The sequence below is a fragment of the Scyliorhinus torazame genome, chromosome 7 (assembly GCF_047496885.1).
Source record: "Scyliorhinus torazame isolate Kashiwa2021f chromosome 7, sScyTor2.1, whole genome shotgun sequence".
Classification (NCBI taxonomy): domain Eukaryota; kingdom Metazoa; phylum Chordata; class Chondrichthyes; order Carcharhiniformes; family Scyliorhinidae; genus Scyliorhinus; species Scyliorhinus torazame.
Genome location: NC_092713.1, coordinates 133,290,234 through 133,317,185, shown reverse-complemented (window position 1 = coordinate 133,317,185; position 26,952 = coordinate 133,290,234). Strand labels below are relative to the sequence as shown.

Below are 26,952 nucleotides of genomic sequence, written 5' to 3'. Positions count from 1 at the left end.
GCCTGCACATCTTTGGGTTATGGGGGCAAAACCCACACAAACACGGGAAGAATGTGCAAACTCCATGCCTCAATTGGTACACCACCTTCCTTGTGGACAGCCGGTCCTCCTCCTTATCCACCTTTGCCGTTTAACGATATCACCTCTCCCTCACCACTGCCTTCAAAGCTTCCCATACCACCGCCTGCAAGACCTCACCCGTACAATTAAACCGCACATATTCCTCAATCACTTTTCCAATCTTTCATAAAACCCCCAGTCCCCCAACAGCCCCACATCCAATCTCCACCCCTGCGTCTGCACTATTCCCTTCTCCAACACCATATCAACCCAGTATGGCGCATGGTCCGATATCGCAATTGCCGAATATTCCGACCCCTTGACACCGGTCAACAGTGACTTTCCCACCACAAAAAAATCTATCCGCAAATAGACCTTATGAACTAAAACCTGTTGAGCATACTTAAAAGTGCACAGGAAAAATCCAGGCACTTATGTCAAACTTAATTATAATTTTAATAAGCTATCAGTTGCTTGATATCATTTTAAAATAACCCATTGGTTATCTATAACTTGAGCGACCATTTAATGTTTAGCAGCCATTGTATAATGAAAAAAATATTGATGCATCCTCGTGTGCCATTCAGAGTTGTGCTTGACTTAATTTCCAATTACGATGTGCATGACTTTCCCCACAAATGTATGTAAACAATGGTCCATTAGGCCAGGACAGTATTTTGCAGGATCGAGACTATGCAGATCTCTGAAGTTTTAGTTAAAGACTAATTTAAAAAGTAACATTGATTTGACTGTTTCTGTGCTGCTTCTTAAAATCCACTCAATCACCTGCTCTGCTTCATTTAGTTTACCATTTACTGAAAGCAATTCTATTACAAATCAGGTTTCAAGTTCCAACGGAGCCTTTTTTGGCATTTGCTAGTGTACAGTGAGAATCAAATTACAGTTCGGGTTTCCTGTCCACTTTCTGGTCATTTAGACCAAATGATGTCAACTTTGGCTCCGAAGCAGCACCCTTTAATCTGAGACAGCTAATTGTGGATCCAATGCTCTTTGGATTGAAATGTTAAACAAAGACATAAAAAAAGATACTGTAGCGCTGTTTTAACAGAGCATGAGAGATCTGCCAGGGTCCTGGCTAACTTTCAGTGCTCAACCAAGTGCCATTATAATCAAACTAATCATTTGTTGCTGTTTGTGGAATCTTGATGTGCCATTGCTGGATCTGGCTATGTAACAATAATGACTGCACCTCAGATGCTTATGGATTCCTTTGGGATGTTACATTGCTGTGAAATATGCTATCTAATTGCAAATTATTTTGTTCTTAAATTAGATACCTCTTTTTGGGTGGCAGAGTAGCACAGTGGTTAGCTCTGTTGCTTTACAGCGCCAGGGTCCCAGGTTCGATTCCCGGCTTGGGTCACTGTCTGTGCGGAGTCTGCATGTTCTCCCTGTGTCTGCGTGGGTTTCCTCCGGGTTCTCCGGTTTCCTCCCCCAAGTCCCAAAAGAAATGCTGTTCGGTGAATTGGGCATTCTGAATTCTCCCTCAGTGTACCCGAACAGGCGCCGGAATGTGGCGACAAGGGGCATTTCACAGTAACTTCATTGCAGTGTTAATGTAAGCCTACTTGTGACACTAATAAAAATTATTTTAAGATTACCATTGACATAGCTAGCCAGAATGTTATTGTGAGTTTGCAAATGATTTACAAAGCAGATTCTCATTGCACCATGTCAACTGGATAACTTGTGCAGCCCTCCAATACATTTATATGTACAGACAGTAGAATCTATGCACAACTGATGTGGTGAATATACATTGACGTGAGAGATGTACTGTGGGAGTAATTATTAACTGATGGGGAGAAAAATCCAAAAATAACTATATGCTAACCATGAACTTGTGTCAGTAGCAGACTTAACCCAAACTAATCTCACCAAATGGTGACAAATGGCAATCTGGCAATGTAAAGTAGGCACGATCTGGGTTATGTTGCAATGAGATTTCCAACTTGTTGGGCTTTTTTTCCCCCAATTTTCATTAGATATTTTGCACCATTTTTGTTTTTACCAAGTCTGAGGTTTTAGCACTGATTTTAAGTTTCTTACATTAGAAATGTTAAATTCAGAATAAAATCTGGAAAATAGGAAGAGAAAGATTTGAAAATGAGCCTATTCAGTCTCGCATGCTTTACTGGTCCAATTGGACACCTGAAATGTGTTTATTAATATAACATAAGAACCAATGGAAAGCTTGGGCTGCCAAGATATTATTCTAGCCTTCGATGAGTATATATCTCCATTTCTTTATCATGTCACCAAAGTAAAGGTGAAACATAATTTCCAAACATAAAGGTCATAACAGAAAATCAGAAGCCATACATCTAACTTTTGTATATTCTTTGCAAAAAAATACTTTATTCATGAATATCTGAAAGAAAATTACAAAACATTGCAATAATATTCAAGTTTTCGACATAGATAAAGTTTTACATGTAATATTCACTGTATACCAAACAGCCTGAGGGGGTTCTATACAATTCCCCTCCCCTTGGTGTGCTATAGCTGAAAGGTCTTAGACAGCTACCTTTCCCCATTGCATCTCTGTGGCAGCTTCCCCAAGATTTAGTGCATGTATTAGCACATAGACTTTGATTGGATTGGATTTGATTTATTGTCACGTGTACCGAGGTACAGTGAAAAGTATTGTTCTGCCTACAGTCCAGACAGATCGTTCCATACATGAATAAACATAGGACATACATAAATACATAATGTAAATACATAGGCACAGGCATTGGGTGAAGCATACAGAGTGTAGTACTACTCAGTAGTATGCTTCACCCAATGCCTGTGCCTATGTATTTACATTATGTATTTATGTATGTCCTATGTTTAGAGTGTAGTACTACTCAGTAGAGAAGATGTGTGAAGGAATGTGCCAGTCTGCAACACTCAGTTGGAGACAACACTTTGCCCTGGAAGACCAACAGGTTTCGGGCAGGCCGAAGAGCATCTTTCATCGGGCTGATGATCCTCCAGCAGCAGCTGATGTTTGTCTCAGTGTGCGTCTCTGGAAAGAGCCCATGAGCACAGAGTTCTGTTTCACGGAGCTGTTCAGAATGAACCTCGACACGGTGACACAGTGGTTAGCGCTGCTGCATCATCGTGTCAGGAACTTGAGTGACAGTCTGTGCGAAGTTTGCATGTTCTCCCTGTGTCTGCGTTTGTTTCCTCTGGGTGCTCTCGTTTTGTTCCACAGTCCAAAGATGTGTGGGTTAGGTGGGGTTACGGGGTTACAGGTGGGGGAATGCGCCTAGGCAGAGTGTTCTTTTGGAGGATCGGTGCAGACTCGAATGGCCTCCTTCTGTAGGGATTCCATTAAAAATCACCTCATTTCTCTTCTTTGCAAAGGCACGTTGCACAAAGATATGGACAATGGTCTCTTCCCCACCACATTCACCTCAAAGGCAGTGTGCAGGCAGGGTGAGACTCTGTGCGTGTAGGAAGTATCTGATGGGGAGGGCCCTTCTCACCACCGGCCAAGCTGGTCTTGGTGCTTATTTGAAAGATCTGATGATGAAGAATTCTGCCAAATGACTTTGACAATTTGCTCAGGGAACCATCTGACAGGATCTGCAATCTCCTTTCCCCTTGGGCCTCTATGGGTACATGCAGACCACTCACTGCTTGACGGACTTGCGGTCAAAGGTGTTTCTTTGCATAATTTGTGGCTTTTATTTTCAGCAGTTTGCTACTGGTAAAATTATTTGATGTCTCCTTGCATAGAGAGCTGGGCTGCATTTACAGTTGGTGCGCTGTCTGTAAGGCTAAGGTTGTCAGCACAATTGAAGAGTTGCATCGAATTTTGTTCCTTTTTGTGTGAATTTGTTTATAGCACAGCTCATGTATAAATTGGAAACAATACGCTTGCTTCTCGATATTTCCATGCACCATCTTGGGATGTCCTAAAGCCCTCTATAGCCAATTAAATGCTTTTGAAATATAGTCACAATATAGAAGTGGGGAAACAAAAGTGGGCAGTCAATATGCATCATTCCACAAACTGCAGTGAAGAGAATTACCGTATAATCTGTGTATGTTTTTTTTAGGGTCATGTTGCTTGTCGACTCAGTTACCCTTTCAAGCAGATGTCACTAGAAGCTAATCAGAAGTATCACCCGGCTGGGTATGCCAAAAGCAATTGCTGTATTTCAGGTTCAGGTCACTTAACTTAGTATAGGTTTCAAACCTTTTCTGCATGGGTGAACACACACTAAAGAGGGAGGCACAGTGGCAGAGTGGTTAGCAGTGCTGCCTCATAACGCCAGGCACCCGGGTTCAATTCCGGCTTAGGGTGACTGTGTGAGGTTTGCACATTCTCCCCGTGCCTGCGTGGGTTTCCTCCGGATGCTCCGGTCCCCTCCCATTCTCCAAACGTCTGCAGTATAGGTGGATTGGACATGGTAAAATTGCCCCTTAATGTCCAAAGATATGGGGCTGGATTCTCCACACCCCGACGCCAAAATCGCATCCGGCGCCAGGATAGAGAATCCACTTTCGGGCATGGAATCGGGACTGGTGCCGGTGCCCTGATTCTCAGGGCCCCGAAAACGCGCCGTGTATCCCCTACCCGTGGCCATTGCTGGAAGCCCGCCCCGCTATTCTCCGCCCCCATCGGCCGATGTTCCGACGGCGTATTTGTAATATGGTCCCAGCCATTCGGGATACTCACGTGGCGGCTGCGGACTCAGTTCGCGGCCGCCATTATCGGGGGCGGGCTGATCGGAGGGCAGGGGTACCTCATATGGGACCGGGCTATTTTTGGGGGGACGGTCCAGGTCGGGCACGCGCCCGATCGGGGGCACTATTCAGGAGGTCCAGCTCTGCGGTCTGAGTCCGCCATGGAGCACGGCGCAGCCGCTGGAGGCCGCCACCATGCGCATGCGTGGCCTCTGACCGGGAAGTGCGGGGGCCCGTATCTGCAACAAAAGCTGCTAGATTCACGACAGGTCCCTGCTAGCCCCCTGAAGGCTATGAATATATGCCCTTTTCATGCCAAAAGGCCACAGTTTTTCCGACAGCGTGGGGGCATAGTCCCTGAAACGGGAAATCCAGCCCCTGCAGGTACGGTGGGGGAGTGGGCCTAGGTAGGGTGCCCTTTCAGAGGGTCATTGCAGACTCGATAGGCTGAATGGCCTCCTTCTGCACTGTACGGATTCGATTAGCTTCTCTGGTTCAGTTACTCAGTTTAGACCATTGGAAAGTTTGCTTTAAAAATGTAGATATCTAAACAATACATGAGGATCAGCAGGAACAGATTACCCTGGCAACCAAGGAAATTGAATTTTCTGTGTGCCAGGTCCTCTGACGACAAGGGTCAGTTTGACGCCCCCCCCCCCCCCCCCGAGCCCCCGCCAAAGAAACACAAATTGTCCTGTGTCTCAGCAGCCAGCCAGCAGGGGCGCTGTTGAGAGCCGCCTGTCCTTGCCACAGCCGTTTCCCTGCATGTCCATTGAAAAATCTCCCTGCCGAGTGAGCCACCAGCAATCACTGGAACTCAATTAGATTGTCACAATATTATTCAACTTTCAATGTCACAGTTCTGCCCTTTTAACAATGTTCAGCAGAGCGTTGAGTCTGTTTTTTTGTGGGGGATACATACACATTTCTAACACAATGAAGAGTGTGTGTTTTATTGGGATGGCTGTGCACAGTAACATGGAAGTTGGGTACAGAGGGATGACATTGACATACACGCCGCCCCTTTGAAGTCTCCGCCGGCTAATTGCGGCAATAGGACCAGGAACACATTCCCTCCAGACACAGGTATGGGAGTATCACGGCCAGCACATTCGCATTCCTCTCCCTGCTCCTGCTTCTCTACCCTCCCCAGGGTGGGGGGAAATCCAGGAAGCTTCTTGAGTTCTCCAGCCACACGGAGCGCAGTGATGTAACTTTACGCCAATAAAAATCGGGCGGAATTCCCGGCGCTGGCCAATGGGAGGGAGTTAGGGTTTTTTGTGTGTGTCGGCTGACTTGGGAAGTGTCGAGATGGCGCTGCTGGAGGGAGAGGGAAAGGCAAGCGGGAGGCTCGAGCAGCAGCAGCCCGGTAGCTGAGCGCTGGCTGCCGGCACAGGGCAGCTCAGGCACCGCTCTCTCCCTCACAGAGCCCACCGCAGCATCGGGCTGGGCTGGGCTCCCTCTTGTCTGTGTGTATGCAGAGCAGGGCTCGCAATCCACAGCAAGCCCGAGCATTTGAACAAGATCAGCAATTGCCAGCCTGCCGTAGGTACATGGTGTGGCATCGGGGCTGCTTTAAAAAGCCGCCCCAGGAGAAACCCGCTAAAGTTTCCCTAGTTAGTTTCTGGATGTTATGTAGTCCATTATATCTGGAGCAGGACACTTCCCCGCTGCAAGCCTAGCTTGGGGCTTTTTTGTTTGTTTGTTGTTGCTTTCGCCCGGGCTGTTTTCTCGTTCCAATTGTTTCACAAACATGCCAAGCAAAACCAAATACAACTTAGTGGATGACGGACACGACTTGCGAATTCCTTTGCACAATGAAGAAGCGTTCCAGCATGGGATCAGCTTCGAAGCGAAGGTTTGTAACTTCATCCGCGCTTCCCTCCAAGCAGCCGCTTCGCGAGTTTGTGTCGAAGGAGCTCTTAATTCTTTATGAAGACTCGCCTCATTGATTTACCACCTCCCCTCTTTTTTTAAATTTTGTTCAAAACAGTACATCGGGACATTGGATGTACCCAGACCTAACAGCAGAGTGGAGATCGTCGCTGCCATGAGAAGGATCAGGGTGAGTGAGTGAGTAAATCAGTGATTGACACCAAAAGAACATCAATCTGGCTGCATTGTATACTCTAGTTGTGTGCCGCTTAAAGGCTCCAGTCAACGGTCGCATGTTAGTGGCAGAAAGAATTGAGATCTGAGCTTTGTAACTGCAGTCAGTACAAGTGGAGCCCGGTTGTTGACCCAAGATGTATTTGGGCAGCATTCATATACTTCCCCGATGACAGTCAGACGTGTTAACAGACCAGACAGAAGCGGGGTCATGACTGGAATTGTGCAGTTTTATGTTCAACCTTCACTAACTGCTCTGCCACCACGCGAGTTCAGAACTGGGAATGAGCAAGGAGCCATGCCTTCGGAGAATTTGTTAGTGTGAAGCGAAGTAAGGTCTTGGCAGTAACCAACAGGACACACCATAAAACTTGGAATTCACAATCCGAGTTTGTGATATCAGTGCTGGATTGGGTCACTGCATTGTGGACACTAGAAGCCCAGTCAACAGTTTATTTGAATACCTGTGCATGACTCCAGATGAGGAGCACCTCATCAATCCAGAGGATAGTCTGCCTGTTGTCCAGTGGGTCAGATGTATAGCACACAATTTTGGTCCATTTAATAATGAGGTTTCGCGAAACAAAGCTTCATTTGTTATTTGATGTGTAGATATTGTGTTTTTTAGGTGTACAAGAGCAGAATATCTGAGTGGACTTGTTCAGGGTTATTTTGTTGGAACTCGTGCATGTGTCACCTCCATAACCCACATGTCTACCAGAAGCAAGACCTTGCATTGGTATAGGAAACACCCTGAGGCACAACGATTTATAGTCGGATATAAATCTAGCCTAGTTATCAAGGATGGTTTTAAACTGTTTGCAGCACAGGTGCAGCTGAGTAACAGGGTTGTCTCGGTTATGTATCTCAACCGATGGCAAAGTCTGAGTTGTGGCTTGATTAGAAACACAGTCATGTCTAAGTCCCACACCAGAGTCTTCAGCAGGTAATCTGGTACTGAGGGAGTGCTGCACTGTCGAAGATGCTGCCCTTCAGATGAGGCAATAACGCCTCAAGTGTTTGAAGAAAAGCTGGAGACTCTGCCCCCACCCACCCCTAGTGTGCAGATCAATATTAATCCCCTAACTACATCACCGAAACAGTGTGTCTGGCTGTGTGCCTTTTTGCTCTTGTGCAGTAGTCCCTCAGGCTTCCACTGATGTCACTTCGGATTACGTGCTCCCATTTCTCAAGTGGGGCTTCAATTGACAACTCTTTGCATTCCAGATTTAAGGTGCTATCGCTGGGCCAGGCTGACATTTAGCTGTTACCTCGGTAACCTATTACCCACAATGCTGTGTGATTCACCACTGAAAGCCCACTGTGCAAAAGACTTTATAAATTCTTGGGGTGCGGGCACAGCAAGTAGCTGTAGAGAAGAATATCGGAATATCCAGGAAGCTAGCCCCCCATCATATTATCATATACTACATGACTGCATCATTGTCTCCCGTTCTATCAGAGAGATGTTACACTTTTGGACTAGGAAATTCTTGAACTTGGAATGTTGTATTCATTCCAAGTTTGGATCTGCTAATCCCTGAGTTACTGGCGCGAGATAATTAATGCTTGCATTCTTTCCATTCTTAGGAACATTGTTTTTTATACATTACTGAGAAAAGTTGGACCTCCAGATATTTTGCTTGCTCTGTTGTATTCCAAAGCTGATCTCTAGAATCCCAATATTTCTACCGTTGTGTCAGATGTGTGATATGATTACACTCTCTTGTATTCCCTGAAGTATATTCCAGATGGGGGACAATGAATGTATATTGATTGACAATTACGCTAAAATTGTCATGGGCCAGTGCTTAGAAACTCCAAAGTCTATTGTGAAGTTCACCTTGCCTATAACCTTTATGTTGAATTTGACTAGGATGAGCACAAAAACTGCTTCAGGTGGTGATTCATCAGACTTCCGAGGCGCTTTAATCAAAACAAGGTTTATTCTAAGAATGTAGTTAACATATCTATATATATATATATTTAAACACAGCAAGAATTTTTAAATCAATTACAAACGAGAAAACACAACAGCTACAGTAATCTGTGTATATAACACTTAATGAATTCCCCCTTGGCTGTTCCAATTCAATAACATAATCCAATAAACCAAAACCCCTTTCAAGGGAGTGGCCCAGCCATGGTACACTGTATTCTCACTTGAATGGGACTGGTCCTTTCCCTGAGATTCTGATCTAGTTTCAACCAGCAGTTTCAAACTCCTTCCGGAAAACAACCCTGGGCAGGATTCTCCAATCCCGCGGCAGAGAGTCCACCCCGTCGCTTTTTATGACCGCGTGAATGGGCCGCTCCCACGTCTAATTCTGGCCCCTACAGGGGGCCAGCACGGTTCGCGCAGCTGCAGATCCCAGTGCGAACTGGGTGCTGCAGGATCTGCGCATGTGCAGTTGCGCCGGTGCCAACGCGGACATGCGCAGTAGCGCTGGCGCCAACGCGCGCATGCGCAGTGGCCTCCTTCAACGCACCGGCCCCAACGCAACATGGCGCAGGGCTAAGGGGCCGGCGCGTAGGAAAGGAGGCCCCCAGCTACAGAGGCTGGCCTGCCGATCGGTGGGTGCCGATCGCGGGCCAGGCCACATCGGAGGCCCACCCCACAGGCCGCCACCCGACCCTTGTACGCCGAGGTCCCGCCGGCCCAGAGCAGGTTAGAACGGCGCCGGCGGGACTCGGCTCTTTTCCTACGGCTGCTCGGCCCAATTGGGCCGGCCGCGTAGAGCGTGTTTCGACGTGTTTATATTTGCACTACTTGTTCTCTTTGTACCTTAGGTCTAGTGGACGAGTGTCACATGACCTCTAAGGCTACGGGCCAAGTGCTGGAAAATGGGATTAGGATAGATAGGTGCTCGATGGCTGGCAAAAACTCTTTCTGTGCTGTAAAACTCTATGAATCTGTGACAAGGTCAACATTGATACATCCAAGAAAAAATCTGCAATGATCGGGAGACATAGTAGTTTTCTTGCCCATATATTTTCCTGTAAGCACACACACATATTCATAATTTCCAACTGAAATTACTAACGAGAGATTGAGGATCCTGACTTTTTTCCTAACTTTGAGATGATGCTTTTATGAATATGGTTGCTTCACTGCTCTAACTCGACACAGGTCAAGCATCCAGCCTGTAAAGTACCTTGTCTGTATGCCTCAATTCATATTCAGTGATATATTTTCCACCTCATGTCCACATTTACTGTGAGTTCTGTATTGAAAGCAAGAAACCATGTAAACCTGGACCAGGAGCCCAGCTTTTTTTAGCCAAGAAATTCTACCAGTAACAATATTCATTTTAAGATCAAAACTTTCCAGATACTGATAAATGTCAACATTATTTTTTTACTCTCACTAGATCTTTTGAGTTTGAATACTTTTGTGTAAATAATTAACAATTATTATGAGATGTCTGGTTCAGTGATGCCACAGACTTCCTGATGAAAAGAGGTTTTTAATCGATGTGGCTGCAGTGCCCTGATCACTGAAGCACACTGGGTTTATGACGACACCTGATGCTGTTAATTCTACTCTCCCACACTGGAATTTAAGAGCTTCCTCCTTCCCCTGTTGAAAGGAATACTTCTACTGAGATTCCTTTATTAACAGGTAGTTTCCAAAAATGCAAGGAGGATCTTCCATCTTGGTGAAGATGCTCATCCCCCTCACTCTTCACTTCTCTCTCCATCTCTCTTAAAAGCCTTAAATCATGTTACATAGAAAATAGAAGCAGGTGTAGGCTATTCACCCTTCAGAGCCTGCTTCGCCATTCAATATGGTTATGGCAGATCCTCTGTCTCAACACCATACTTCAGCACTCTCCTCCTACCTCTCGACACCTTCAGAGTCTTTTCATGATTTGGCTTCCACAGCTTTCTGTGGTAGAGAATTCCATAGGTTCGCCACCCTTTGAACAAAGAAATTTCTCCTCATCTCATTCCTAAACAGCCTATCCCATATCCTGAGATTGTGAATCCTTGTTCTAGACGCTCCCAGGCAGAGAAAATAGCATCCCTGTATCCAGTCTGTCCAGCCCTGTTGGGTATGGTTGCAAAGTTGGTAGCTTCCAGCAGCCTGTCAACGTTCACCTAGATGTCAGTTGTAGCAGTCTGCCCCTCACCCCTTCCCCAACACGTGGCTTCTCTCTCGCTCTCTCGCTCTCTCTCTCTCTCTCTCTCTCTCTCTCTCTCTCTCTCTCTCTCATCCCCCCCGCCTCATATTTCCCTGTCATCCTGGCTGAAATAATTTTGCTGATTGTAGTGCAGCACTTAGTGCAGTCTCACACGCATCACTGTGCCCCGCGGTACTGTGCCCCGCATTGCGTTGAGGAAACATTCATGAAAGATGAGTTTTCAGGATATGAGGAATTGCATGAAAGTGGACCCATTCCACTCCACCTCCCATTGAAGTATTATTGTGGAATGAATCCTCTTCTTTTTTAAAATAAATTTAGAGTACCTAATTATTGTCCAATTAAGGGGCAATTTAGTGTGGCCAATCCACCGATTCTGCACATCTTTGGTTGTGGTGGTGAGACCTATGCAGACAGGGGGAGAACATGCAAACTCCACTCGGACAATGACTTGGGGCTGGGATTGAACCGGAGTCCTCAGCGCCTTGAGGCAGAAGTGCTAACCACTGCGCCACCGTGCTGCCCCTGGAATGAATCCTGATTGACTGGCAAAAAGTAACATTAATGGAACCAGTGCATTCTAGATGTTAAAAGGGAGCTGAAAATCCCTTATCTAGGCAAGAGAGTTTACATTTGAAATTGGTGGCCCAGTGTAAACTAGAAGCCACAATAGTTATCAAATGTGACATTGGAACATAGAAACTTTCTTGGTTGTAATGTAAACTTTGCAGACCTCCACTGGAATTAAGTAAAGTGGATTCATGTCAGACAACTCATATAATTTGTTGAGTAAATCTGTTTCTGTTCAGTAATATCTCTTTGTTTGCATTCTTGTCCATTAATTAAATTGAATAATATGACAGAAATAGGACAAAATGTTCTTTGATATTAGCTGAAACTAGCCTTGTACTGTTGGATGGAACTGTTCCTATTGTTATTCTGTCATATTTTCCAGACCTCCACCTTTGCAATATTTTAGCATATTGGACTTGCTGCAATCTGTTACAGCCTACGGCTCCTCTTCCATAAATATTAAGCCTGATGTTTATTAATTCCGATTGCATGTAGTAGCTAAATGTCTGCAGCCACCTGCCTGTGCCTTCCCTAGAGGAAAGACAGATCTGCGTTTGTTGTTTGCACATGGTCCCGCGGTTTAATCATGCATCTTGTCTTGTGGCTTGAAGGACCTGCTGGTGATGGGGTGGGTCCATCTGGTGTCCCCCATCCCCAGCCAGTGCCACAGCTGGAGCCCCCCCCCCTCCCCCATGTGTGGCGAGCAGCGACGGACGGGAGCCATATTCCTGTGACCCAAGATACCCTGGAGCTCGAATCCGGGGATGACACTGATTTCCCGTCACAGTTGTCTCCAATATCTTCCACCAGCCCAGACACACTCACCTCGGTTGAGCACTTAGAGTTTCCTGCAATACTACCTGGTGCGCACCACACTGCTCATCTGGTACACCAGGTAGAGGCAGGAACTCCCGAGAGGGCAGACATCAGGAGGACAGGCCAACCTCCTGAACCAGCTGCCATCCAGATGGGTTTCGGGCTTCTGGAATGGACAGGCCCATCGGTTGTGGAGATGCAGTCACAGAGCCAGGGACTACATGAGGAGTTGTCAGTGAGCATCCAGCACCTGCAGGTGCAGTTGGAGGAGTCCAACCGATTGCAGGAGAAGGTGCTGAACGCGAGTGCCACCCAGGGTAATACCGCACGGGTGCATTCCGTGGTGGAGGCATTGTGGGTGAAGGTTTTGGCTGTGGATCAGCATGTCCAAGGCCTGGGATGTTCTGTGCATGTACTGGCCGAGGCCTAGGACAGGGTTGCCGCCTCACAGGCAGCCATGTGCGTGAGCCATCTGGAAATTGCAGCAGCACTTCTGAGTGTGGCCCAGTCACAGCGGGCTATGGCTGAGTATGTCAGCAGCATTGCCCAGGCGCTGGCAGGTGTGCCGCAGATAAGAGAGGTGGCCCAGTCCCAGAGAGTGATGGTGCAGTCACTGGCTGATGTGACACAGGTCCAGAAGGTGGCATAGTGAATGGGTGATGTGGGGCAGTCTCAGACAGCAAGGGTCCACTCCCTGTACTCCATGGCCGTGAGCATGAGAACCCTGGTCGAGACCAGAGTGGGCCTCCAGGACTGGCAGTGCCAGGTGGCGGGGGAGTTTCAGGGGATAGCTTTGCTAACATCCCCATCCCATGGAGTAGCCTGGGGGCCACCGGATACCCCAAGGTAGGGGGAGGTGACTCTCGCAGACGCTCATAGGGGGACATGCCTTCCGTTGATGGCGGCAAACCCCGCTGCCCGGGCATCCTGGTGGCCTCTGCGCACATTGAAATTAATGCATTGTGCCGACTGGGCATATAGGGCCTCCCTGCCAGAGCAGACTCACCGAGCTCTAAGAGTTCTGGACAGGCCCCCACTCGGTGCCTGGAAGGACTACGTAGCGTAAAAGGTTCAGGGTGACTGTCACCTTGACGGCCACCAGGAGCAAGTGCCCTCCCCCATTCCCACATGGTGCCAGGTGCGCCATGATCTGACAGATATGTTGCACTGTCCCCCTGCCCAGTCGGAATCTTCGGCATGCCCAGTTCGGCAGGTCCTCAAATGACCGCTACATACGAGACCTCATCCGGCCTCTTTGCATCTCCTGTCGGCCTGTTGGGCAGCCGGCTCTCCATCCTGGATGGCTGCCTCCAGTTCCTCCACTGCCGCAGCTTCCTCCTCCTCGAGCAGTGCCAGCTCGTACAGCCGCAGTGCATCCCCCAGGGCTGCGGCGACGAGCAGGAATGCCACCATTGCTGGTTGAATTCCAATATCCATTGCCTGCAGGGGGTGAAAGGCCGACATGTTAGTATGGTGCATACTACCGTGGCTCCAGTTGGCACTGCGGATTCTGCCCCTGCATATCTCCCCCCATCTGCGCACCACTGGTCCTGCAGTGCCCAGCACCTTGGGGCCTGTGGCCCTGGCGCCAGTCCCTGCTGCCAGGGGTGCCATCAGCTGGCACTGCCTATGCCAGCGGTATGCTCCGTGGGCCTGCCTGGCACCCCCGTAGGGACTATGTGGGCATTGCACTGGGTGGGCCGACTGATGCACTGTCTGCGGATAGAGGCCAGTTGGGGTGGGGGCACCCATGTGGCCATCTGTCACTTTGCAGAACCAGGGGTTAAGGTGGGTGGTCAGTGGGGTGCGCAGCAAGGTGGTTGCTTCGCAGGCCGCAGCAATGGCGGTACGTGCCTGGACACTACCCCAGTCCTGTAAGAGGTCACCCTGGTCACATGCGCTCCCCCCCCCCCCTTCAATCCCAGCCTGTCCGGCCAGTGTCCAGCCCGCCAGCTCACAGTCGCTCCTGTGTCCTACCTCCTCTTTCTCTCCCACATCAGCCACGACACCGGTTACACAATTTTTAAAAGCACAAGTGAACCACTCCATCGGGAATTTGGTCCATCGGAGGCGGAAATTCGCGGAGGCCCCGGAGAGTACCGGGTCGGGCCGCTAATAATATGCAAACAATGTGTACTGTGCGTGCGTTCTGGAACGCATTGATGCCGTTGTCAAGGCGACGGAGAATTGCGATTTGGCTTCAAGTCGGCGCCTGCTGTGCTTTCGGCACGGAACCGATTGTGTTTCCCAATTTCGGCATCAGCCAATGGAGAATCCCGTCCATAATATCCAATTGTCACACAATTTGTAATAATGCAGGGGCATTTGCAATGAATGCTTCCAAGAAATGTATTCATACAAAATTCACATAGCCATAATAAGAACTTGGAAAATCACAGGCAGGTTGGCTAGCATGAGTGGGGACCGTGCTGTTGGTTTCAGAAAGGTTGAGAGAGGCTTTGGATAGTGTTGTGGTGAGCCTATATAGTGAATGGCAGTGGACACAAAATGCATCTTTGGAAGCAGGAGATGCAGGGGCATCAATCCACTATTTTATTTAAAACATTTAGCGGCCCAATTCATTTTTTCCAAATAAGGGGCAATTTAGCGTGGCCAATCCACTTCGCCTGCACATCTTTGGGTTGTGGGGGCGAAACCCACACAAACACGGGGAGAATGTGCATACTCCATGCGGACAGTGACCCAGAGCCGGGATCGAACCTGGGACCACGGTGCCATGAGGCAGCAGTGCTAACTACTGCACCACCGTGCTGCCTATCTATCCACTATTGATGGATAGGATTACATGGGATATATGACACAGAAACAAAGCATTTGACCGAACCTGTCCACCCAAATGTTTATGCTCCGCTGAAAGCTCCAACATCTTTCTTTATCAAGGTCTACCATCATAACCATCTACTCCCCTCTCGCATCTGCTTTTCTAGCTTACCTTTAAGTGCACCTGTATTATTTGCTTCAACCACTCACTGGAGTAGCCAGTTTCACACTCTTGCCCCTCTTTTGGTAAAAAAGTTTTGTCTCAATTCCCTACTGGATTTCTTGGTGGCCATCTTATATCGATAACCTCTGGTTATGTTCTTCCCCACAAGAGGAAGCATTCTCTCCATACCCTCTCTATCAAAACCTTTCAGAATTTTACATACTTTGATCAGGTCACCCTTCAGCCACCTTGCTTCAAGAGAGAAAAGATCCAGCCTGACTATCCTTTCCTGGTGCGATCAAGGTCCTGGAAAAGTCTGAACTGTCGCACAGCTTCTTGGTGAATGGCAGAACTGATTTCTGTCTTGTGCTGTTCATTTATATCTTTGGTTTTCAGGAGCACATACTGCCTCTTTAAACCTTGCTTCTGCTAATTGTTGCACCAAAGGCCCCAACTTCTAATTTGTAACAACATACGTATTGCTACCTGAGCAGTTTAATTTTGATTTGCTTGGTTCGTTAAGCCCCACTGTTCTGTGAAAATTAGTGTTCATTTGGCTACCTTGTAAATTTGACCATTTAGGGGGATGTTGACCAGTTGTGACAAACTAACTTACTACTTTTGTGAAGTGGGCAATGTTTGGGCCACTTTTAACCAAGGTACTCGAAACTGAGGCAAACGTTGCTGTCTCTGATTAGGGACGCTGTGCTTAGTTAGGAACCATGGGTACCAGATTTAGCCCATGAGCCCCATTATATAGCTCTGGAAGTTCTGGTGGAATTGTTTTCTATTTGTGTTGTTGATCACCCGAGTTCCTCTGGTTGTAGCGTTTTAAATTCCACAGCCTTGGAGAATTAGATAAGACCAGATCCTCTTTGGTGGCATGGGGTCTGTTATTAATGAGTGATAATTTATAAACATCACTCTCATTATTTTCTTTCCACCAATCTCTTGCCCTAAGAAATTCAAAATGCTGCAAAAAACTGGCAAAGATATAAGTTCAGAGAGTGAGCAGTGGAAAGATTGTGGTATCATTGAGAGAAGCAAACAAAATATGGCGTAGCGGACAGATTAGCAAAATTCTAGACAGTTTGGGGGTTGGGAGAATTTTTAATGGTGGGGATTTGGTACTTTAACATGGACATTGTCATGACGATGGAGGAAAACCCTGAACTGCGTAAGGATATATTGAATTTTTAAATAAGACCTGAAGTTTAAAAATAAACATACAATCCAAAGACAGCTGAGGTTTTTAATTCAGTCACTGTCTGAATTGCTGGATACCAAGAGAGAGACAATGGAATCACACAAACCATACACAAACTAACTGCCATCTCCTGTGGAGATAATGGAGACTGATTATCATCTCAGCAGGACTGATGTCCTGTGAGCAATGTCTCAGGATGGTTTGTGGATTTTTGTCATCTAGAAGTATAGAAAGACTGGGGTAAAAACCAGCTGCAAAACCTGGTCAGTGTCAATTATTGCTGGGTGTGTCGGCATGTGATGCAGGAGGAAAGACAACAGCAAACCCCTGCTAAAGCTTTGCTGAAGCAAGCCAAGTTGGCAAAACCACAGCTGGGAAGGAAGCAAGGCAGCTTCTTGGCTAGACTGCAGAACACTGGAATCTTGAAACCTAGAGTTCACCTTCTGAAGTCCGTGCTCCTGGAATCCCGAAATTCCACCTCCACAACATTCCACCATCTACTTCTCACAGACAAGTCAAACACTGATTTGTGTACAGATATATTTTTTACTAACTTACTTTTAGACTCCATTCTGATTTCTAATCTATGAATGCATATGCTTCACCATGTTTCTCGTATTTAGTAGTCAATAAACTCACACTTTTTCCTAAACTCAAGAAAGCCTGGTTGAATTATCTCCTTTTAAAACATGTGTATTGTTACTGGAGAAAGGTATCCACAAGGGAAGACATCCTTTTAAAATTAATCTTGTTGCGACCAACCGAGGGGGTTGAATAAAGGAAGGAAGCTATTCTTCCTTCCTCACTCGGGGCATAACAACGTCTGGAGGAGATATTTTAAAAATGGAGAGATTGCAACTGGGATTTAGGAAACCTCGTCTGGAGACCGGTCATAACAATATCTAGAGGTTTTGGAAGTTGACATTTCATGTATAGGAATTCTGTTTTTTAAATCCTCATCATGGGTATAGTGTTGTTAACAACTGCAAATATTACTATGTTTGAAATAATATTGGATGCTTTTCCATTAAATGTGTAATTCTGCTGAGGAATTTCTGTTGGACTTTGGTGTTTACTCATTAATCTGACTCGTGAAGATGACATTTTAATCCTGAGTGACATTCTCTCTTGTCATCGCACATTGATCTAGCCCCACTGTCAAGGGCTTGGGTAAACTGGCTTCTGTGTGCAGAATAAACAGTTGTTATGATCCCCAAGGGGCAACTGGAAAGCAAAATAACAAATTTGCCAAATAATCCCCAAATGAAGAAATTACCAATAAAATTCCACTTTTCTTGGTTTTTACTTTAAATTCAATCAGAATCCATATCAATTAAACATGAATTAACAGGCAACTTATGGTTGGTACAAACTTTAAACTACACCTGAATAACAGATACAGCTGTGCCTAGCCATAGAATTGTTCAAATTGCAATCTGTGCTCTAACCCTGACTTCAACTTTCTGTCCTTTTAAACTACATTACACACACCGCTCCTTGTAAATGTGCCTTCTCTGTTCTTCTCCTTCTGGAGGTCTCCTTTGTTCACCTTTTAGGTCTGCCTTCCACAAGACTTTCTTGTTGGCACTGCTTCCAGGTTAATGATCGCCATGGCGAGGGCAGCACTGTGGCACAGTGGTGTTTGCTAACTTTTGGTTGGCTCTTAAATGTTGCTCGTTGTGTCTTTACTTAATTTGCTCTGCTTCTATAACCTTTGCTCTAGAGTCGCCAGGTATCTTTATGATACCACCACGAGGTTCAAGTTGAAGTACTGATCAATAACTCAATACACCAGTTAGTACGTTTCAAATCAAAACACATTAATTATACACAGTCAATCACTACTCATGTATAAAACTCTACTTACTAGACTATCTCTAACATTAAAAGGCCTATACTTAGTTTTGGAACTGGCCCACCAGGTCAGGGGAACAAATGGCCTTTTGTTCGATTATGAGTCTGCAGGCTTCAAAGCTGGTATGGACTGGTAGCTAGGAGCGCCTATCTCGTAGCGTGCGTTGACTGGAGACTTACTTGGTTGATGCGGCAGCTAGGCGGGCCACGTTCAAGGGTTGTTTCGAGCTGCTGAGAGACCCTGCCAAGAAGGACAAATTGAACTTGGGGACTCTTATTTTATAGCCCCCAGGGGCTTTGCGCCCTTTTGGGCGGACTCTGTACCTGGTTCCAAGTGATTGGACTAAGTTCTGATCACGTGGATCGATTTCTCCAATACTGGAGCTGCTCCCTGATCGCTGGGCGGTTCCTAAGTGTCCGTTGGCCTTCCTTTGTCTTGGCTCCTGCTGGCGCCGAGGAGTCTGGCTTGGCCTTGCTTACCTCAACTGTTCCCAATTGTTCCCGGGGATTGCTCATCAATATGTAGATGGTTGTTAGTTTCAGTGCTGTCTGGGTTCCTGCAAGTTCTGATTACAGGAAACTTTGCACCTGCTTGTTTTTCCTGCGTTGGCTGAATTTCCCTGCATTCTTAGCGGATCTCCATTTTAAAGTCGGGAAGTGGCCAACCCAGGTGGCTACAGTGGTTAGCATTGCTGCCTCATGGCGCTGAGATCCCAGGTTCGATCCCGGCTCTGGGTCACTGTCCGTGTGAAGTTTGCACATTCTCCCCGTGTTTGCATGGGTTTCGCCCCACAATCCAAAAAGATGTGCAGGGGAGGTGGATTAGTCACGCTAAATTGCCCCTTAATTGGAAAAAATTAATTGGGTACTCTAAATTTTTTTTTAAAATGATCGCCAGGGCACATGGACCAGTATTTCTTATTATTTAAGAAAATTATAATTGTTGCCTTTTACGGTTGGTAAAACATTTTAAAAATAAATTACAGATTCAATTTTCCTTGCTGTACTGCTTCTAGGTCAAAGGTCATCACACAATCAGTATCCTGAATACTGGTATGATGATGCTTTCCTGGACAATGTTGACCTACTTTCTGTGCTTTGTTGGTCTCCTCAGAACCTGTGTCTTGCTTTTGTGGTCATTTAGTGATTTGTACACAGAGAATATGAACATGTATTCTGTGATGTCATCCTTGATCTTCTGTGCTGCCACTGACACAACGGTCTTTGACAGCTGACTAAATGTCTCATGTGGATTACAGTTGGCTGCTTAATTTATCCACTGATCCACGTGCCAGAAAATCCCTTCTGATTCATAGTTTGAGCGTGTTTGCGTAGGTCTCGCCCCCATAACCCGAAAAGATGTGTAGGGTAGGTGGCCATGCTAAATTGCCCCTTAATTGGGTACTGTGGTGATATGCCTTTGGGCTACATCATGGATGGTGTGCGACCTCCAGCCAGCAGCTGGCAGTGCAGACACACCATGCGGTCTCAAGACCAAGGTTATGTGACCAGCACACATCCGGCCATCTTCAAAAGAAGATTGAGAGGGTAATAAGACATACAAGTGAATGCTCGGTACAGATTCCAGAGGAGTAATAAGCAGACTCCATGATAACATGCTCGATTCCATGATAACATGCTCTGTAACAGATTGCTATCTTGCCACACGAGACTCAATTAGTGTTTGGTGGATTACTTCGTATAAAGGACCAAACACAACAGGTACAAGTTTATGTTTTAAAAAAAAAATGATTTGTAATTTGAGTTGATTGCTAAGTGTTCCTAAAGAAGTGATGCCATCACTGCATGCAATTCCATTTTCTTCATTTTTACCATGTGTTCCAGTGAAGCTCAACACAGGCTGGAGAAACAACACCTCATCTTATCATTAGGCACTTCACAACCTCAACACTGCCATTAACATTTCCTTTGTCTTGTGCCCTGTTATTTTTTTAAAAATATATATTTATATTCAAATTTTTCAACAACTCCACCCCCCCCCCCCCCCCCCCCCCCGCCCCCCCAACAAAAAGAAAGAAACAAGAACACAACAATCAGAAATTATACATTGGATTTCCCCATATACAATAACCCCCCATATAACATTTAAAAACACAAAGGGAAAAAAAAAACACCTTCACCCAAACGCCACCCCAAAAGACACTTTCCCCCCCCCCCCCCCCCCCCACCCCCCCCCCCGCTCTTGGGCTGCTGCTGCTGCTGACCTCCTAACGCTCCGCGAGATAGTCTAGGAATGGTTGCCACCGCCTGAGGAACCCCTGCACAGACCCTCGCAAGGCAAACTTTATCCTCTCCAGCTTGATGAACCCTGCCGCGTCATTGATCCAAGCTTCCACACTCGGGGGGGGGGGGGGGGGGGGGGGGGCTTCGCATCTTTCCATAGTAGCAAAATCCTCCGCCGGCTACCAGAGACGCAAAGGCCAGAATACCGGGCCTCTTTCGCCTCCTGCACTCCCGGCTCGTCCGGTACCCAAATAATGCTAATCCCCAGCTCGGCTTGACCCGGGCATTCACCACCTTGGACATAGTCCTCGCAAAACCCCTGCAAAACCCATCCAGCGCCGGGCACGACCAGAACATATGGATGTGATTTGCTGGGCTCCCCGAGCACCTCCCACATCTGTCCTCCACCCCAAAGAACCTACTCAACCTCGCCCCTGTCATATGCGCTCTGTGAGTAACTTAGGCTGAGCCTGGCGCAAGAGGGGAAAGAATTAACCCTACTCAGGGCATCAGCCCACAGACCCTCATCTATCTCCTCCCCAAGCTCCTCCTCCCACTTGCCCTTTAACTCCTCCACCGAGGACTCCTTCCTTCAGCTCGTGGTAAATCGCCGAATCCTTGCCTTCTCCAACCCATACACCCGAAGTCACCCTATCCTGAATCCCACATGCCGGAAGCAGCGGGAATTCCCTTACCTGCCGCCTCACAAACGCCCTCACTTGCATGTACCTGAAAGCGCTTCCCGGGGGTAACCCAAACTTCTCCTCCAGCTCCCCTAGGCTTGCAAACGTCCCATTGATGAACAGGTCCCCCATTCTGCTAATCCTTGCCCAATACCAGCTCCGAAACCCCCCATCCATCCTTCCCGGGACGAACTGATGATTCTCCCGAATCGGGGACTAAACCGAGGCTCCCACCTCGCCCCTGTGTCGCCTCCACTGCCCCCAGATTTTCAGCGTCGCCGCCACCACCGGACTCGTGGTGTACCTTGTCGGCAAGAGCGGCAGCGGTGCTGTCACCAGCGCCCTCAGGCTCGTGCCCACACAGGACGCCATCTCTAGCCTCTTCCATGCCGCCCCCTCTCCCTCCATTACCCACTTACGGATCATCGCCACATTGGCTGCCCAATAATAGCCACACAAATTCGGCAGCTCCAGCCCCCCTGTCCCTGCTACGCTCCAGAAACACACTCTTCACCCTCGGGGTCTTATTCGCCCACACAAATCCCATGATGCTCCTGCTTACCCATTTGAAAAAGGCCTTGGGGATCATAATGGGAAGGCACTGGAACACAAAGAGATACCTCGGGAGGACCGTCATTTTGACCGACTGCACCCTACCCGCTAGTGAGAGTGGCAGCATATCCCATCTTTTAAAATCCTCCTCCATCTGCTCCACCACCCACTTCAAATTGAGCTTGTGCAGGGCCCCCCAACTCCTAGCTACTTGGATCCCTAGGTACCGAAAGCTCCTTTCCGCCCTCTTCAGCGGTAGTTCATCTATCCCCCTTCCCTGGTCCCCTGAATGCACCACAAAGAGCTCACTCTTCCCTACATTGTGTTTATACCCCAAAAAGTCCCCAAACTCCCTAATGATCCGCATGACCTCCGCCATCCCCTCCACTGGATCCGCAACATACAACAACAGGTCACCGCATACAACGACACCCGGTGTTCCTCTCCCCTCCATTTCCTGGACGCCCTCAGTGCCATGGCCAGCGGCTCAATTGCCAGTGCAAACAACAATGGGGTTAAGGGGCACCCCTGCCTCGTCCCCCGGTACAGCCGAAAGTACTCCGACCTCCGCCAGTTCATAGCGACACTCTCCATCGGGGCTCTATATAGCAGCCTGACCCAACTGATGAACCCCTCCCCGAACCCAAACCTCCGCAACACTTCCCAAGATACTCCCACTCCACCCGATCAAAGGCCTTCTCCGCGTCCATAGCTGCCACTACCTCCACTTCCCCCTCCACCGAGGGCATCATAATCACATTGAGGATCCTCCGCACATGTGTATTTAGCTGCCTACCCTTCACAAATCCCGTCTGGTCCTCATGAATCACCCCGGGACACAGTCCTCAATTCTCATAGCCAGCACCTTCGCCAGCAACTTAGCGTCAACATTGAGGAGCGAGGTCGGTCTATACGACCCACATTGCAATGGATCCTAGTCTTGCTTCAAGATCAAAGAAATCAGCGCCCTGGACATTGTCGGTGGCAAGGTCCCCCCCCTCCCTCGCCTTATTAAAAGTCCTCACTACCAACGGGCCCAGCAGATCCACGTATTTCCTATAGAATTCAACCGGGAACCCATCCGGCCCTTGGGCCTTTCCCGCCTGCATGCTCCCCAATCCTTTAACCAGCTCCTCCAGCCCAATCGGCACCCCCAAACCAGCCACCTCCTCCTTCTCCACCCTCGGGAACCTCAGCCGATCTAGGAATCGTCGCATCCCCTCCTCCCCGCTAGCGGCTCAGACCTGTACAGATCCCCATAGAAGTCCCTAAATACCTTGTTTATTCTCACCGCACTCCGCACCGTATTCCCCCCTCTATCCTTAACGCCACCAATCTCCCTCGCTGCCTCCCTCTTACGAAGCTGATGTGCCAGCATCCGACTCGCCTTCTCCCCATACTCATACGTCGCCCCCTGCGATTTCCTCCACTGTGCCTCTGCTTTCCCCGTAGTCAACAGGTCGAATTCCGCCTGGAGGTTCCGTCGCTCCCTAAGTAGCCCCACCTCGAAGGCCTCTGCATACCTCCTGTCCACCCTTAAAATCTCCCCCACCAATCTCTCCCTCTCCCTCCCCTCTCTCTTCTCCCTGTGGGCCCTAATGGAGATTAGCTCTCCCCTGACCAACGCCTCCCAGACTACCGCCACCTGCACCTCCCCGTTGTCGTTGGCCTCCAAATATCTTTCAATACACCCCGCACCCGCCCGCACACCTCATCCGCCAACAGTTCCACATTGAGGCGTATTTATAGCAAGTAAATATAGCAACAAAGGAGACCCTCCGGGCAGTGGTGGTTGTGGTGACATGCTTGTACACACAAATGTATGTAGTTGTATATCAGTGCATATAGTATCGGTACAACCTCCAACCAGCAGGTGGAATCAGACATCTATTACGTGAGTGGAGACACCCGTCAGTTGGTAGTAGGAAGTACGAGAGGATAGTCGCAGTTAGAATAGTTCCAGTAGAACTCACTGAATTAATTTTGTAATTATTGTGTGTCCAGCAATCTGTTATCTTTCCACGTTTGTGTTAATAAATCATCTTTCTAGTTAAACAACTGGATGTTCTGTGTACCTCATTGCAATGGCCATATCGCAGAACACAACAGTGGTGTTTGACTGTAACTAGTAATGAACATCTTTGTGCTTTTCTAAACTACTGTTTATGCGTAGCTGCTTTCCTCGGATCTAACATGCCCTAAGCATTATTTTCCAATCTCTCCTAGCTCACACCTATCTCAGACCTGCTACTTTGTTCCACCTGCCCCACCCCTTCTTAAAGAGTATAAATCAATCACATTTCTCCCTCTCTTCAGCACTGAAGAAGAGTCACGTGGACTTGAAACGTTAACTCTCTTTCTTTCTCCAGTATTTTCTGTTTTTTCTGTCAGATTTCCAGCATCCACAGTATTTTGCTTTCACATAAGTAAATTCTTGTATGGTCTCGGAAATAAATTTGTGCTGTCACGTTTAAGCGTAGTTTAGCATTGTCAGTACATAAGCATCATGTTCCCATTGTGTCCTCTTCACTTTTCCCTGTTGGACATTGCATTTGCTGATGTGGTCGCTGAACTGTTAAAATCCTGAAACAATCCAGGCCATCTATTTGATCAATGTAGAGGTTGTTAAGCAAATGAAAGTTTCAATTGAAAGGAAAAATTGGACAGCGCAATAAAGCGGTAGTTACGGGCAACCGAGCAATTAAGCGTGGCTACATCATGGTTGAACACTGGAGTACACAGATACATTGGGAGAGAAAGAGGATATTTGGGAAATATCTTTTATTTGCTAGCGTCAATGAATAAAGACAGCATGCGAATAATGCAAGGGGACCAAATTGCACTGAGGGAAATATTCCCAAATTTGGCATGGACTCAGATGGGAAACTTAATTGGGAGGAGAGGGAAGCATAATTGCTTTGCAGAGAGAGTTTTTAATCTGCTTGTGCAGTAGTCACATCTAAAACAACATTGTAATGGGTCGCCTGAGATTAAAAAAAAATATTGCTTGGTCAATAACAAACCAAAATTCAATTATGTATCATATCAAGTTTTTCTTTTTGTCGATAAATGTGTCGTATTTTATGATGTACCTTTGTTGTCAGGATAATAATGTTCTCTGGTGTTGTGCTCTAACTTCTATCCATGACAAAAATGTAGTTATTTGGGAATGTCAGTTCAAAGATCAACAAAGTCTGTAGAGTGGACAGGGGAAAAGTGTGGCCAAAAGGGATTGTATACCAGTGAGAATTTGCATCTCCGGGAAGGTTTCATTTTGTGGACTAAAATTCAAATAATTTGAAAATCTTGAAGGAAGTCCACATGTACTTGTTTAGATTTTCATTGTATATTGTTTCTGAAAGGCTGGATTACTTCTTTTGAAAGTGTTCAAGATTGAACATGCAGCAAGAAGTGAACAGCTTTTGGAAGTGGCAAGTTTCATGGTGCCACACCAATTCCAGGCATTGGCCATCTCCAGCAAGAGAGAGTCTAATCACCGCCTTCAACAGCATGGCAATCACTGAACCTCCCACTGTCAATAATCTAGAGGTTACCACTGGCTAGAAACCTAAACTGTTCCAGCCATGAATGGCAGGTTACAAGATCAGGTGAGAGGCTAGGAATTCTGAACAAGTAACTCGCCTCTTGACTCTACGAAGCCTGTCCACTATCTACAAGACACCAGTCAGGAATGTGACGGAATACGCTCTACTTGCCTGGATGAGGGCTGCACCAGCAACATTCAAAGCTTCACACCAATCTGAACAACTCAGCCCAGTTGATCTGCACTCCATCCACTGCTGGAGCATCATGTCTGCAGCAACTTGCAATGGGTTCAACAATAGCATCTTCCCAACTCGCAAAAACTGCAACAACCAGTAGGGCAAAGATATCAAATAAATGTGAACATGACCACCCGCAAGTTCCCATCCAAGTCACATTCCACCCTGACTGTTCTTCACTGTCGCTGAGTCAAAATCGTGAAACACTCTCTTCAACAGCCCTGTTGATGCACCTACACGACAGGGACTGTAGCAATTTATGAAGGCAACTCACCACCACTTTTTCAACACCACCTTCTCAATGACAATTATTGGAGGACAATAAATGGCTTTGCCAGCGACACTCACATGCTATGAATGAACATGGGGGGAGGGTGGGGGGAAGGCAATGCATCACTCCCCATAGAGATGGCTCTGTTTATTCATGGATTTATATTAGTAATTTTACAGGCTTTGGGCATTTCTGGCTAGGCCAGCATTTATTACTCATCCATGAGAAGGTGATCAGGTATCAGAAGCAAATACATATTTAAATTATTTTTTGACGTATGTGTTGCAGTGCAGAATATGAGAACAAGTGAGGTGTGTTTTGTAGGGGAACTTCTGTTGACTGTGCCTTGAGTTAGTGCATATTAAGGTTGTTTCTGTAGCTCTTTACAATGAGGATATAAATCATACAGCTACCAACAAAGAGTTTTTAATGAAGACATGGTAATATTGCCATTCTATTCAATTGTATTTACTTGTTTTCACTATCGCTATGAACCATCGTGATTGTGGCATCAGGGTGAGAAGTCCATGTGATAGTCTTTTTGTTTTCCTCCTGAGTTTTTTAGTACTATCTCCACTACTTAATACCCCGTTTATGCTCATCAGTCACTTATCTCAGCCAGAAAAATTGTCATTTTGCAATTGCATTCACATGAATTTCAAAATTGGCAGTTAACCTTTTTAAAATAATCTTTATTGTCCCAAGTAGGCTTACATTTACATTGCAATGTAGTTACTGTGAAAAGCCCCTAGTCGCCACATTCAGGCGCCTGTTCGGGTACACAGAGGGAGAATTCAGAATGTCCAAATTACCTAACAGCACATCTTTCGGGACCTGTGGGAGGAAACCGGAGGAAACCCACGCACACACGGGGAGGATGTGCAGACTCCGCACAGACAGCGACCCAAGCTGAGAATCAAACCTGGGACCCTGGAGCTGTGAAGCAACAGTGCTGCCCAAAATTGCCAGTTAACATAAGTGATCTGTTTACATTGAGCTGACTCTAGA

The 26,952-nt window shown here is 47.0% G+C and overlaps 1 protein-coding gene across 3 annotated transcripts in view; it reads left to right on the top strand.

Moving 5' to 3' along the window:
• Positions 1-6,039: 6,039 nt before the first annotated feature.
• Positions 6,040-26,952, top strand: part of nos1apa (nitric oxide synthase 1 (neuronal) adaptor protein a) — a 595,509-nt gene continuing 574,596 nt past the window's right edge. For 2 of the 3 annotated variants that reach the window (XM_072511504.1, XM_072511503.1), the window contains exons 1-2: positions 6,046-6,622; positions 6,758-6,829. In XM_072511504.1, coding sequence (XP_072367605.1) covers positions 6,518-6,622; positions 6,758-6,829 — 177 coding nt within the window. In that variant the 5' untranslated portion in view covers positions 6,046-6,517. Of the gene's footprint in view, positions 6,623-6,757; positions 6,830-26,952 lie in introns of all 3 variants that reach the window. The other variant, XM_072511507.1, reaches the window with a different exon arrangement.